Source organism: Arachis duranensis, chromosome 2, assembly GCF_000817695.3.
Source record: "Arachis duranensis cultivar V14167 chromosome 2, aradu.V14167.gnm2.J7QH, whole genome shotgun sequence".
In the NCBI taxonomy this organism is placed as follows: Eukaryota; Viridiplantae; Streptophyta; class Magnoliopsida; order Fabales; family Fabaceae; genus Arachis; species Arachis duranensis.
Window position 1 is genome coordinate 15,087,487 of NC_029773.3, and position 16,456 is coordinate 15,103,942.

The 16,456-nt window shown below is 32.1% G+C and overlaps 1 protein-coding gene and 1 pseudogene across 1 annotated transcript; both read left to right on the forward strand.

The window, feature by feature from the left end:
* Positions 1-4,165: 4,165 nt before the first annotated feature.
* On the forward strand, positions 4,166-5,554 carry LOC107473748 (uncharacterized). The gene is made up of 2 exons (XM_016093337.1): positions 4,166-4,649; positions 4,776-5,554. Exons 1-2 carry the CDS (start codon positions 4,166-4,168, stop codon positions 5,552-5,554), a joined length of 1,263 nt encoding a protein of 420 aa, XP_015948823.1.
* A 961-nt stretch (positions 5,555-6,515) lies between these two features.
* LOC107473741 (DEAD-box ATP-dependent RNA helicase 41-like) lies at positions 6,516-8,990 on the forward strand (annotated as a pseudogene).
* The last annotated feature ends 7,466 nt before the right edge of the window (positions 8,991-16,456 follow it).

Sequence of the window (16,456 nt, forward strand, 5' to 3'; positions counted from 1 at the left end):
AATTCCATGCCTTTTTTTTTCTTCTCTTTAATGTTGATTTTTTTTAAAAAAATACCATAAATTTAGCCATTGTGTGATATTTATGCAAAATCAAATGGACCGCAAATAGCAGCAAATATGCTTTCAAAGCAAAAAATTTAAAAATGCTTAAATTGCACTGTAGTAATTAATTGCTGGAGGGATAAGATAATTGACAAGAAACTCTCATTTCGATTATGAATTTATAAATGCATGTGATGATTTTACTGCATTAATAAAATCTATTATAAAAGAATTTTGCTAGGAAACCAAGAAAGGTCTAACTAACAACAAGCTAACAAATAATTTTAAATTATATTCTATACTAATTAATTATCATTAATTAGTAGCTATTTAAATTTTTTTAAAAAAATACAAAATTAATGATTATTAATTGCCTCTTCTTACTCTAATTTATCTTTTACTATTTATTACGCATCCTAATTTCTCTTTTCAAAAAAATTTTTGAAACTCCAAGAAACAAAAACACCAAAACATAAGATAAAGAATTATCCAAATTCTAAGAAAAAAAAACATACAAAACATAAGAAAGAAAACATACAAAATATAAGAGAAAGAATAATCCAAAACTAATAAAAAGAATTATCCGAAATATAGAAAAAAATATAAAAAAACTAGTTAAAAAAATCATTTAAAACCAAATAGGAGAAGGAAAGGAAGAGCCGCAGAGTGGCCAGCAACGACTTCTTGGATGGCGTTGCGTGGATAGTGGGAAGATTCACGGTGGTGCGTTGCGACGAGTAGAGGAGTCACCATGAAGAGTCGCGAGCGATGGAGAGTCGAGAGACGAAGGTGTTGAAGTAATTGTGGTAGAGTCCAGAGAAGGCAGATTCGAAGAAGAAGCCACCGCCATGGAAATAGACCAAGATTGAGAGTTTGTGGGTTTGAGGAAGGGGTTTTAGAAAGTAGAGAAGCGTAAAGATACATGGATTTTATGAGATGATTATGTCTTTGGATGAGACATGCAGAGTTCCATCAAGAGAGGGTGTCGCGTATGGGAAGTCGCCATGGAATTAGAATTTATGATTTTTTGTGGTGAATAATGAGTGGAAACGAAAATAAATTAGGATAAATTTTAATTAATACCATTAATTTCAATTAATCAAATTTTGAATTTAAACAAATAATTTAAAATTAATAATTATTAATTGAGTTGTTCAATTCTTAATTGATAAACATTTAACTCCCTGTACTTTTTCTATATATATTTATCTCAAGCTGATGGAATTTAAAAGCAAGACACCGGTTTAACATGGTTTGTTAAATGTTGAAATTATACACCTCTTTTTCCATAATTTAATAATTTATTCGTGTAATTATTCTTTTTCTGAATTTTGATAAAATTCTAATTTATCTCATAGACAAAATTTAGAGAGCAAGATGGATTGAAAATTTTCCCTAAGTTACTTTGTTGTTTGTGATTAAGGTATTCATATAATGTTAAGTTGTTTGTATATTAAAAACAGAAAATAAAAAAAAAATCCTTAAGTTAGAAAATACTACAGTGTCGTTTCTATTCTCAGAAATTTTTAATATAGTTTATGCATGGAGTATTTCTTTTTTAATAATAAATGCATGCACTGAAGTTTAATTTACAAAAGTGTTACATGTATACATAAGTAGAAACAACAACAATCGAGCCGATATACTATCCAAACTAGCCACATCTAGGAAGTTAGGAACACCACCAAACTTATCGCACATGACATTGGAACAACCGAGCATATACAATAAATATACTTAATATACTAAAACTGGGTTTTCCCCCCGTTACTAAAGGTGACGTGTCGATCTCTCATGCTTCCGTTTTCCCTCCAAAACAAATAATTTTTTTTTCTATTCTAAATTATTTTATTGTAATTATATTATAATTAATACTAAATGAATAATATATAATTATACTAATTTAGCAACATATCTTCATTATAATTATATCAAATCAATATTTAATGCACTATTAAACTACTTATCAATTATCAATTAAAAATACTTTTAATAATTTTAATGATAATAATAATAATATCAATAAATGTAATAATAATAATAATAAAAAAATTTTTACCCGATTCACGTATATCAAATAATTTTTCTAAATTATTTTATAAAAATATCTTTAATATAATTATATTATAATTAATATTTAATGAAAATATATAATTATACTAATTTAGAAACATATCTTCATTATAATTTTATCAAATCAAAATTTAATGCATTATTAAAAAATTACCTTAATAATAGGTAATTTACATATTTATTTTTGTTTTACTAAAGCCTATATATAGTGTTTTCCTGTGGTACATGAATATAAATTTGAGAGTCAATTCGTAATTTTATATTTAGTATTTTTTTTACTACTTCATAGAATAAAAATGTATTCTTCATTTTTTATTGAAGTTGATCCTTTTAAGATACAATTTATATTTTTTTATAATATTTTTTTATATACTCATTCTATTATATTATTCTTTTGATAATTTTTTATTTGTTGTTACTCTAAGTTATTATTATCGTCTAATGTTCTGGTTCGATTGTCTTTTGTTACAATCATTTACAATGCATCACATCCATGAAATACCTCATCGAGTTGTCTTCATTGATTCGGGTTCCAACTACATGGATGTAAGCGTTCAAAGAAGAGGCAATAGTCTCTACTTTACCAAAGAATGTAAGCGTTCAGTTTTGCTAAATTCATGACAAATTCAGATATACAATTTCAACGATTGGTAATATATTTAAATTTTCTTAGTTTAAGCCGTTCATTATTAGAATAACTTTTTAACATATTTTGATTTTTTTTCAGAAATTATCAGCTTTCTTTTGCATGCATGCAATGCCATTGAAGGGAATAAGAGTTAGTTTGGTTTCTCGGTGTGACAATTCTATACCTTGCCGCATTGCATGGATAGCGGATGATGAAGCTTATCTAACAAGAGGATGGTCTGATTTTGCACGAATTTTAAATATTAAAACTTACGATGTTATTTCAGTTGGTTGTCGTTACAAGAATGATTCTATACTATACGTGACTAAGGACTAGAATAGGTTCAATATTGTTTAGGTAATTTGGTTTACTATTAGTATTTGATTAAATTATAATTATAGAATTTTAAATTATTGCCTCAATTTATATATTACGATTATTTTTTGTGGATGTGCTATTTTTAAATAATTTAATAAAATAAAGTAGTGTCAGATATTATTAAGTTTATTTTTATCCTTTATTTCTTTATTTGTATTTTTATTATATTTGATAAAAAATGAACCTACACATATATTAAATCGTTGACCTAAAGACAATTTATTTGCCAATAAAAACAGATTTTATTTATAATTGGAATAAAATTTATTCACCAATAATCGGTGGATAAAATTGAAATTACACATGTGTCATATAATTATAATTGATTAATTGGTATAAAATAAAATTATACCCGTGCCATGAGTAATAATCTAAATAATTATATCTTAACAAAATATAATTTGAAATAATTTATAAACAATTATCTTAACAAAAATAATTATTTAATAATTGATTTAAAAATCAATGCAAAAAATAATTATTAATAATAGTATTATTAAATGGCAATGAGAATTATTTTCTCAAATTAAATTTTATATAATTATAGTAAGTCTTTATAATTAGAGCAATATAAAATTGTTTCATATATAGCAATAATGTTATACATATTTATATATCTCTTTTTTTATCTCTTTTTTTTAAATATTGGCATATAATTAATGTAGAAAATATATAATATTAAACTGTTTTGTTATGCATATATATGAATTTATATAATAACCCGTATAATTTATACGTATGGCATAATACATATGTCAAAAAAAGATTCCATAATTTTTGAAAATCATTGTTTTGTTATATGAAATTGAAATTGAAATTAAATAATTTCTATTTATATAATTTTTTTCTATTAGTATCAAGTATTTTCATTAAAATTTATATCGTTTGTAATTAGTGTATATATATATATAAGTCGTAATAGTCAATTGTTTTAATTATTTTGACGTTAATGCTCTTGCGAATGAACTAAGTGGGTATTTAGAAAGGCTAACTAATGAGCAGAAATTTACATACGATCAAATAGTTGGTGCTGTTAGCGGTAATATGGGTGGACTTTTCTTCTTATACGGTCAAGGTGGTTGTGGAAAAACATTCTTATGGTCAACTATATCATGTTCAATTAGGTCTAAAGGTGGTATAGTTTTAAATGTTGCTTCGAGTGGAATTGCTACACTTTTGTTGCCTAATGGAAGATCTGCACATTCAAGGTTTAAAATTCCTTTGGCCATAAATGAGGATTCTTTGTGTAGCATTAAACAGGGAAGTCCTCTTGCAAGGTTAATATCCAAGGCTAAATTAATCACATGGGATGAAGCTCCAATGATAAGTAAGTATTGTTACGAAACTTTAGACAAATGCCTCAGAGACATCTTAAGGTGCTCAGATTCGTATAATGCTCATTTGTCATTTAGAGGTAAAGTTGTTGTTCTCGGAGGAGATTTTAGACAAATTTTATCTGTGATTCCCAGAGACTCAAGGCAAGATATAATTCAGTCTTCTATTAATTCTTCATATTTGTGGCATAACTGTAAGGTTTTAAAGCTTACAAAAAATATGAGATTGTCATTAGGTGAAAACAACAACATACAAGAACTTAGAAATTTTGCAGAATGGCTACTCAAAATTGGTGATGGTTTGGCTGGTGATACAACAGATGGTGAATCGATCGTTCATATACCATCTGATATTTTGATTAAGAACTCTGAGACAGCTTTGGATGACCTCATTGATTTTGTGTATTCAGATATGTTATCCAATTTATCCATTGAAAATTATTTCAAGGATAGAGCAATTCTTGCACCAATTTTGGATTGTGTCACTGATGTCAACAACAAGATGACTGCAGGGTTACCTGGACAAGAAAGAGTTTACTTAAGTTCAGACTCTGTGTGTGCTGAAGAGGGAAATATGGAATTTGAGTTAGATGCTTTCTCGCCAGAGATTCTAAATGGAATAAATTATTCAGGTCTATCATCACACAAGTTGGTTCTGAAAGTTGGTGCTCCTGTTATGTTGCTGCGCAATATAGACCAAACTAATGGTTTGTGCGATGGAACGAGGATGCAAGTTAGAAGAATGGGAAATCATGTGATAGAATGCAAGACTTTAACTGGTAACAAAGTTGAAAGTATTATTCTTATCCCAAGACTGAATCTAATTCCAAATAATGAAACATTGCCGGTCAGGTTTCAAAGAAGACAATTCGCAATTATCATGTCATTTGCAATGACAATAAATAAGTCACAGGGACAAACTCTATCGAAAGTTGAAATTTACCTTTCAATGCCAGTTTTCACTCATGGTCAATTGTATGTTGCGTTATCAAGGGTAACGAGTAAAGATGGTGTGCGAGTGCTATTGCAAGATCATGGACACTTGAAAGATAACTGCACGATGAATGTGGTATATAGAGAAGTTTTTGAGAGCCTATAATAAAAAGGTAATAACAAAATGTCTTACTAAATCTATTTATTTATTAAGATTTATTACTATCACTTAAAAAAATTTAGAAATTCTAGAAACTAATAGATGAATTCTTATTGTATATTAATAGTTTGAGAATATTAAAATTATCATTAAAATTCGTATAATTTTATTCTCTTAACAAATAATTTTATAATTACGTTAATCATATAATTTTATATACAAACATTGATACAATGTTATTTCATGTATATATTTTGCAGGTATCAAAGGATAGCATTGAATTGTTATTCAGTAGATTTAAATTATTTATTGTTTATTACAAAATTTTTTGCATTAGGATTCTCTATTAATTTGTTCTTCATTTGGAGCTGATTTTGATATTTTCTTACTTCATAGTAAACCAACATATAAAACTTTGTTGGTAGATTTAAGTATTACTAGATTATTTATGGTCATATTGAGTATATATGCTTGATTTATTGAAAAAAGTAGATTAAATAACTATTTATAGTTAATACAATTAATACTATATTAAGAAAAGAAAAACAACGCATACAAATTATTTTTTATTAATTAAATTATTATAATTAAAATGAAATTTAACATAACAACTTAAAATTATAATTTCAATCTTATCACGTGTATGGCACGGGTGATTAAACTTGTTTGTTAAAAATTTGGAGAATCTGCCGCATTGTTATTTAAAAATATGAAAGTCTCAAATTTTTTTTGAAGATATTAGCTGAATAGGTTTTTGGTGGTGAGGTGAATAGATAACATTTTCTTATGGTGGACTTTTGGCTAAATAAGAAAGATAACAGAGAAGCCAAAATTAAAGAAAGCCCAATTTGTTATGGGCTTCATGCTGAGCCCATGAAGCCCAAAATCGCAGTTAGTCTTGGAGAAAACTCTAGCGCAGTTTTGCTTCGCAGGCCCTCTGTGACTTTGTTAGCTTCGTTGTAGACAATAGGACCCTGAAAAGTGAAAACAGGATTTCAGAAGTGAGTCGGGTATCGCCGAGCAACAAGGATCCCATGAAAGGTGCAGGAGCCATGTAGACGATCGATCAAGCAGCTTAGGTGGCGGTTGAGCGCAGAAGGGGACGGTGGAGCTGCAGGCGTCGACGGCGACACACACGAGCGAGGAGCGACGAATCAGGCGCATCTGGGAGAGGGAGATTCTTCTCGCCGGGTCAGGTTTCGGAGATCCGGTTATCTTCCGAGCACTGTTTCCATTGATTCAGGGGATTCGAGTTCGAAGATGCTGCCGTCCACCTCGCCAGAGCTCTTCCGGTAATTTAGTCGCGTTTGCTGAGGGAAAGCCGCTGCAATGGAGGGCGTCGATTCTGGTCTCACGCACAAGATAGAGGGGAAATGTAGGTTTGAAATTCGGGTCGGGTTGGGGACTTGGAGCTTCTGTTTTGGGTCTGGGCCAGTTTTGCCCCGGGTCCCTGCCCAAAAAAAGAAAAAGAAAACAGGAACGCTGTAAACTAGCTTCCATAGTTCCTCTCTTTCTCCAAATCGGTTCCATGTTTTCCAATTTCAGTTGCCTCTGCGAAATTGAAGAAACCTTACCCTTAATTTAATTCCTTATGCTCCTTCCGTATTTTCGAAACCATACTCAACCAACATGGGTTATTCTGAAACCAATCAGCATGACGAAGAAGCATCCAAGATTCCAGCGTTGCCAACTGATGCACCTAATGGTATCGATTCTTTCTCCTGAATTTCGCTCCACATCATTTTTTGTTTTTATTTTTTTTAATCTAATTTGATGTTGTACCTAAATTGAACTTACTGGAATGAGTTTTTTCGTAACCTTCTTTTACAAAATTCAATGTTTTATTATGGAAAATTCGCATTATCTCTCAACTGTGCCTTATGCACACTCTAGGCTCGAGAAATTGTTGCGTTATTGCATGCTATGAGTTTAGGGTTTATGCATTATTGCCAATAAAAGTGATTTCTCTTTGAGATATTCGGTGAGCAATATAATCCCCTGAAGACCGGCAAGATTGATGGATTGAGTTGTAACTGTTTTTAGTCAGATACTAAAATGCACATGACCTATGTTCCACGGAAAATTTTCTATTGTTACTTTTGTTAGAGTATATGATACATATGAGCATTTGAGCTCATCTTTTTTCTATTTGTGTTACCAGATGCAGATGATGATGTGAAATTGAGGTCTAGGGACCAAAGAGAGGCTCTCCTGGGTGAGCCAAAGTGTATCATATGTGGCCGTTATGGTGAGTATATCTGTGATGAAACTGACGATGATGTTTGCAGTTTGGAATGCAAACAATTACTACTAGGCAGAATCGCCAAATCCTTGCCTCCTGTTGGAGGAGTTCTTCAGCTGCCTAAAAAACTACCTGCAGCTGACGAGTGCTTTTATGTTAGAGTTACTGATTGTGAATCAAGAACTTCATCTTTAGCTAGAGATCAGGTTGAATTGCTTAGAAAGAAACTTGAAATTCATGTGAAGGTGATGTAGTGGCGCCAGTTTTGTCATTTGCTTCATGCAATCTCCCTGACAAGCTCCTCCACAATGTAGAAGCAGCGGGGTATGAAATGCCTACCCTTGTTCAGATGCAAGCAATCCCTGCCGCTTTGACGGGAAAAAGCACGCTTGTTCTGGCTGAAACAGGATCTGGAAAGTCTGCTTTGTTTCTTGTTCCAATAATTTCTCGATGTGCAAGTCTCGCCTTGTATTTACTTCAGATAAGAAGCCTTTAGCGATGGTGTTAACACCTACCAGAGAGCTTTCTATACAGGTTGAAGAGCATGCAAAGTTGCTTGGAAAGGGGTTACCATTTAAAACTGCCCTTGTGGTTGGTGGTGAGGCCATGGCTAGACAACTCTATCGCTTTCAGCAAGGAGTTGAACTGATTGTGGGAACACCAGGAAGGCTTGTCGATCTTTTAACAAAGCATGAGATCGACTTAGATAATGTGATGACTTTTGTTTTGGATGAAGTTGATTGCATGCTTCAAAGGGGTTTCAGAGATCAGGTCATACAGATATACAGGGCTCTGTCACAACCTCAGGTCTTGATGTATTCTGCAACAATGTCTCATGATTTAGAGAAGATGGCAAACTCTCTTGCGAATGGTGTGTCAGTTATCTCTGCTGGGAAGGTGAATAGCCCAAATAAGGCTGTGAAGCAGGTCGCTATTTGGGTTGAGTCAAAGCAAAAGAAGCAGAAGCTGTTTGAGATATTAGTGAGTAGGCAACATTTTAAGCGAAAGCATAGATAACAAAGTTTCTATTTTCCCGCTTAATTCCGGCTGTAGTTTTGATCTTGCAACGTTAGGGAATGGCACAAGAGAATACACACATTCATTACACTTTTGCAATTTGCATTAAGGCTCTCGTCCAGAGATTATGTTATGTGACCAATGTATTCCTTATTTCCTTAGTTTTCGATCTACGTTCTCTTCTATATTTGTATTTCTCTTAGTTCGTTTTCTGCGTTTTCTTTTTTTGTTTTTTGTGATTTCCTTCGTTCTTTACATTTTTGAAATCAAGCTCTAAAATCAGTTCTGAACAGTTATCTCATTGTTGAAGATAATGAATGATTCAAGTTCAGATTGTCAATTGAACGAGAGCAAAGTGGATTATTGTTTTGAATTCAATCAAGTGGTTGAGGTGTAGTTCGATTTTAGTTAATATTTTCGTTAGTAGTTTATGATTCGGTGGGTGAATAATGTAGTTTTTGTTTGTGAAAATTGTTGTTCATTGTTGATGGTTTGAATTGAATGTAATATAAGAATTCTGCTTCAAAGAAAATATTTTTGTGTATTTGCAGCAAATTTTGGTGTAAAACTAAGACATTTATGTGTATTGTTTAAGAATTTTCGGTGGATTTGTACTGATAGATTCTACATAATCCAAAACTCTTCATCTTCCTCTTCATTTTTTGCTGCTTCTTCTTCTTCTTTTCATCATCATCACTATCTTCTTTTTTTATTATTTATTTATCTTTCCTTTATTGTTTTTACCTTCTAAATTTCTTCTTATTTTACTCTTTTAACAAGAATAAAAACAAAAAAATAAATAAAAAAGAAGAAAAAACACATAATACTACAAAATTATTTGGAATAGGATAAACTTACATTCATTCAATTAAAAGAAAGAAATAAGAAAAAATAGAAGAAGAAAAAAATATTTCGGTATAAAACTAAGATATTTATGTGTATTGTTTAAGAATTTTTGATGTATTTGTATTGATAAATTTTACATAATTTAAAACTCTTATTCTTTCTCCTCCTCATCTTCTGTTGTTTCTTATTCATCTTTTTCTTCTTGTTTTACTTTCTAAAAAAATACATAATGTTGTAAAATCAATAGAAAGAGGAGGAAGAAAAAAGTGCAGGAGGAGGAGAGGAACGACGTAATTTTAGTATGGAAAAGTATGAGGAGCCAATATAATTGCAGTATGGAGAGCCAATATAGTTGCTCTACAATGTGTACAATGAGGATAATTTTGTAATTAAAATCAAATGATAATTAAAATAATTAATTATTATTTATTTATTTCAAATTTTAAATTTGAATGAAATTAGGATTTTCCCTTTGTTGTACCTCATTCATATAATCCTCCCTCTCCTGTTGACCTAGCAGAAACCCCTCCCCCAATTTGACCAAGCAGCCACCGAAGAGAGCCCCATCTCCGACGCTAGAGAACCAACCCCCATGAAATCCGCTGTAACCTGAGCCGTCGGCGCTACCCAACCGGTCTTCCCGCACGATTGGAGTGTTTCCTTCAAGCTTGGTGTTTGCTGCTGCCATCGTCCCGCGCCTCCCTCGTGCTACTGTCGAGCGTCAGTCGTTGACTAGGAGCTCCCCGTCGCCGTCGCCTGGCCGCCGGACATCCGCACGCCCGTGTGGACCTGTGTCGCACCATACTCATCTCTGAACGCCGCGTCTTATTTGCGTTGTCTGTGGTCTGCCGTCAACGAATCTAACGCCACCGTTCCCTCTGCCTGATCGCGACGCTTCTCTTCGTCCCCCTCTTGGACTACAAAAGGTCAGTATAAAGCTATCGTTCTACTCTATAGTGTATATTTGTTTGACACCTAGGCTTCAGATGTTCTTTGATTAGGTGTATGCTGATTTTGAAGTTTATGGTGGTGCAATGGGATTGAGTTCTTGCTGTTTATATATGGTGGGGCTCCATACCAGACTCAGGAGAGTAAGCTTAGGAGAGGCGTTGATATTGTTGTTGGCACTCCAGGTCGCGTGAAGGTATTGCCTTTATAATATTTGTTGGTTTCATATAATGGTTTTTCATTTTTGCAATATAATTCATACCTATTGCCAATGTTGATAATGGAAGCTTTAGTCTATTTAATGGCTATTGTTGATTTTATATAGGATCATGTAGAGAGGAAAAATATTGACCTGAGCCAGCTAAAGTTTCATGTCCTTGATGAGGCTAATGAGATGCTCAGAATGGGTTTTGTTGAAGATGTGGAATTAATTCTAAGTATTTAGTTTGGTTTTTGCCTCTTTGGCTAAATTTCATTTTTTTAAATTTATAATTTATAAATTATTTGAGGCCACTGATGTTCCATGCCAGTATTTGATTTTTTACTTTGTAACTTCATTCTTTTCAGTATAACAATGGTCCTTGATTTTTACAGGCAAGGTACAAGATGTTAGCAAAGTTTAGACACTTCTTTTCAGTGCTACTTTGCCAGATTGGATTAAGCATGTATGTATTGTCATCATCTTATGTTTCAGTGCTATTTTGCTAGCCATTTCTTAGGTAAAAAACCTAGCAATGATACAAAAAAAGTGCAGCCAAAGAATTTAATACCAAACCAGCAGAATGGAGAGCCACCTCAAGAGAAGGTATTTGACATAACAATGGATCCAAGATGAAAGAGGGAACATGATCATGCTAATTTGTTACATTTTATTTTTTGTTGTTTAGTTTAGGTGTGATTGTAACAATCTTTTTTGTCTTTGTTAACCTCGTTTGACAAAAGTTAGAATATATTGGATATGGGTGTGCTTGCGTTTATTTTTCATCTCGATGTATATATGGTTTTGATTCATATTCATTTATTATCAAGCGTAGATGAAGAGGGTGGCATTATGTTATAAAGATATAGTTTTCAGGTTTGTATGCAGTTGTTGCAAGAATCTATACTTGATTTATTTCAAAGAACCATTTTACTTTGGCTGGAATGAACCATTTTACTTGATTAATTTTAATGAATTATATATATATATATGATTAGACATGATAGTTATTCTTTATCTTACAAGTAAGGTTAGTAAATTTGTTGCAAATTGCTTTATGCTATACTAACTAGTCATTCGGCACGTAGCGGGTCATTTTAGATAGTGAATACATAGTTATCATTATTTGAGATACATTGGATGTTCATTTTTGTACGTGATCGGATGTTCACTTTTGTTGTGAACGTGGATGGTTATTCTTGGATTCTTAGTTTTATTTGATGCTTGATGGTGATGTTGGATCTAATTATCATGGTTATCCAATTTGTTACAAGTTTCAGATTGTTATTTAACATAGTCTTTTGGTATATAGCTGGTCGTTTTAGAAAATAATTACATTGTTATTTTTACATATTTATGTTGGATGTTCGTTTCTATATGATATTGGATGTTCACTTTTAAAGTATTTGTAAATGGTTATTCTTCGTGTTATTCAACTCATACTACCTGTAGCATGCATTCTAAAGGAATCATTGGATCTTGTGTCATGAACACTGATCATGTTTTCCAAAATCATAACAGATTCAAGTCAAATATGAAAATATGAAAGAGATATCTCTATTCTAAGACATAACAAACCGGGTATTCGGTTCAGTATGTAACTGGATGGTTACTTTCATAAACAAAATAGATGGTCATTTCGACTCACTCGGAGGTGTGCCATGCCTGAACAACTGTACACCAACAGATTCACAGAAGTTTAAAAAAAAGGTATCCACTGGAAACAAGTCCTCCAAATTCATCATAAATAAATCCCCAAGACACTAAGCGGTAAGTAATTTATATAACTTAAAGTAATTAAATTCACAGTAGTCAAACCCTATTACGCTACTTCTTCCTCCCTTTGTTCTTCCTCCCATTTAGTAAATCTTCGGCATGTTGTATCAATGTCCTCATGCTAGGTGCCGTGAATGGTGATCTAACTTCCTCGTGCTAGTTCCTCTGAAATCCAATGCAAGTTTCTATTCAGTTTGTAACCAACGAAGGAAGATTATAAGAACATGAGCAAAAAACCTTATTGTCATTACAGATGCTAATACAAAAAATAATCATAAGAGCCATTAAGAGAAAGGACTTCCACAGCAAGAATTTAAGTGGTCTGAGAGACCGACTCCTCCAATTATAAACACAACAACCATAAAGGTAAATTAGATTCACACAAAGCAATAACATGACACACCTAAACAGTAGGGTAATAAATGTAACTCAACCATCCAGGTATTCATTGAAGTAACCATCCGTACCACGTCGATCCAAGAATGAATATCCGAATTCGGAGTACGCTCTAGGGACCAAATGTTCTATAATTAAATAAACTTATTTAACACCAAATATAAGAAAATTAATCTCTTTACGTGATATGTTCATAATAAAAATTAAAGTAAGTCGTATGTGTGATAATGAACTTCTAGCTTGGACTTCTTCAAATAAAATAAAAATGGAACATCAATTAAAAAATGGAACATCAATTACAAATTTTCAAAATCTAAGCATTAGTGTAGCAAGCAAGGAAAATAAAAAAAAAAACAGACCAAAAATCATAATAGTTAGAAAGGCTTTATATAGTGCTATGGCAGTTTCTAACTATTCTTTCCGGAGTTGGAAAAAAAGCCATACAGAACTCAGCAACTCAATAGTAAAAAGAAAAAAACCTTTTTTCCCCTTCCCCAAAAAGAAAGCTATCATATACAAGAAAAATGAACCGGGTGAACCCTATTCAGTGAATGATTTACTATCATAGTGATTAGAGCAAAAATAATAATAAAAAAAAGAGCATGCTTTTACTTTTTGAATGGAACAAGAAGAAGATTAAATTAGAGATATGCACATGGTTTTCCAACAAAAAAAATTGAAGCTGAACTTGATGTATATAATAGTCTTTATTTCTTTAATTCATTAGATAATTCCAAATACATCCTGCAAATTCAAAACCTGACAACTTAAGAAAATCAACTGAATAATTAATTCAAATGCTGTGTTGCATATCTTAAGTTTTGAACAAGCGTAGGACAAGCCACCAAGAAAAATTCTCTTACACATTCTTTAAAAATTACGTCTTGAACTAGGAGAAGAGGATGCATATTAAACACAAGTGATTTTCTTTTCTTTCCCAAAAAACCGTTTTATGTCAGTCCAAGAAAAGCTGATCATCACAAAAACCAATCACCACCATAATTGTTTCATCTAAATATCTCATTTCATTCATCATTTCCATCCTCATTATATTAAGGCCATGATACAAAGTATGATCACAATTCATTATAAATAACATAAATCAACAAGCCCAGAAAATCAAACCAGTTTTTTTAAATTAAAATAACTGATCAAAAGGAAAGCTAAAATAATAATAACAACAAAAGAGAGACCCTTAGACCTAATCCAAAACTAGGCTAAATCACTAAATTATCCAACTTTACCAAATCAGCTTATATGAAAATAGCAAACAATTAAGTCAAGCAGTTGTTTCAATATCATGATCAAGAATACCAAAATTTTAAAACCATTCCCGCTAAAGTTAAATCAATTGCAACAATCTCAACCAATTTCTCATCCCACATGCTCCAGGATACTAAAACTGCACCTATTGCATTTTCACCATGTAGAATTAACCATCCCAGCAACATAATCTATCTCTAGAACAAGATGCAACAGCAATAATGAATTACAGAACGAAAAAACTAACCCACTTACCGTGGATGGTCGGCGACGGTCTGGTTATAATGTTCGTGCTGGTCCCGGTGAATGGTCCACGGCAGGCGGCGACACAAGGCGTGGATCCTCAGCTGCGAACCGTGCCACGGGGATGCTTCCAGCCACGGCGTACAAGCGCAAAGACTGGGCGATGCTGGGTGGGTCGGCGGTGACGGATGTGCAAGGTTGGACAACAAGGCACTGGTCTGGTAGTTCAGCGCCGACGGTGCGATGTGGATGCTGCCAGCGATGGTGTATGGCAGCGAATAGGGGTTGCCGATGCAGTTCTCGTCGGAGCTGATGCGGGTCGCGAGAATGGCGGGTGCACGGAGGAGGGGTTGGTAACCAGCGACAGTGATGCGGCGAAGGGGGCTGGTGAGCGACAGTGACGTGTTTGAGGGTTAGGGTAATGGATGGTCAACAATGGTAAATTGGGGGTAATTTGATTTAGGGATAGAAAGTAGAGTAAATGGGATTTATTGTTATTTTTAATTTAATTTAGACTATATAAATAGCCCATTGTATATATTGTATAGATATTTCATTGTCTTCCTAGCGGGATCCTTTTAGTATTTTACGCATGCATTATGAAAGTGGATTTTGTTGGGTTAGAATTAATTTGTATAAACTTGTATGACAAAAAAAATTGTATGTGTAAAAAATCTGAAATATTTATAATTAAAAATTATAGCTAATACAGTGCATTGTGAATGATATTTTCTATAATTAGTAAAAAATTTAAAATAATTAAGAAAAAGTTAAATATAATTGAATAGTTAATTTTTTATTTGAAATCTTTTATTAATCATATAAATGTTAGGTATAAAAGTAAAAAATATTGAAATAAATCTAAAATCTATTATTCAATAAGTACAAAATACTTAAGAAGAAGTAAATTGATAAGGATAGATGAACAATTTTAATAAGTTTTTGTAATATTAAAACAAGACAAATGAAATAAATCAAATATGACACAATTAAATAAGAGATAAAGATAGAAGGAATTGAAATAAATCAAATATGACACAAATAAGTTAAAAAGGTTATCAAACTTATGAGTTTGTGAACAATAAAAAATATTAATTTAGCTTTTAAAACACAAAATTTCCACTAACAAAATAATTCTCATTTAAAGAAATGTTATATGATAATTACTGATTATTAGTAAAAAATTTTAAATCACAATTATATTATAATTACTTATTTTATTTAAACGGCCAAATGGGTTTATAAATTGTCTTTTTGGTAATTATTTATGTGATTTAATGATTTTAAAAAAGAGCACAAATTGTCAAAACGTTTTTATTTGATCGGTAACAAGTTTATATATTTTTGTGCAGATAACTTGCGAGAAAGGGAGAAACTATTTGAAGGTGCAACTAGTGATGATGTAAAACCAAGACTTAGAACTCCTGAAGAAATTATGGCTACTTATAGAAAAACTGGGGTAATGTTCTATCCTTCTTTTCTTTGAGATTCCTTTCTCTTTCTTCGTGTTCTGTTGATTTCAATTATTAAAATGTGTCGTTTAATGTGTGATTTCAGGATGCTTCTTCAGCTGCTGCCCAAGCAAGAAATAAGCTTGTGGAGAGGCATTGGAGGTAGAAATTTTATGTGATCTCACATTGCCAACTTACACAGCTTCTATAATAACATTTTGTACTTATATGATGCAGTACCAACACCACCTAGTGAGATAAGGCTATATTCTTGTTATATGATGAAGTAAATCTTTGATATTTCCTTGTTTCTGCTTTGTCTTGTCGCTAATGAAATTATGAGGGATGGATAAAATGATTTATGATTATTGACATATGCATGTTATTTTGGTTTATCTGTTTTTTTTCCCTGGGAATTGCAACTGTTTTTGGCAACTTAACAACATCTTAGCCGAAATCATTAGGGTGCATTTGTTTCAACTCATTTTTGTCAGAAAATATCCTTTTTTTTTTAACTTGAAAAAATT

What these genes read in the sequence shown, in the direction of transcription:
- LOC107473748 (XM_016093337.1), top strand. Translation starts at nt 4,166, where the DNA reads ATGGGTGGACTTTTCTTCTTATACGGTCAAGGTGGTTGTGGAAAAACA. An exon ending in TTCATATTTGTGGCATAACT is followed by an intron (nt 4,650 to 4,775) that starts GTAAGGTTTTAA and finishes GTGATACAACAG; the next exon opens with ATGGTGAATCGATCGTTCAT.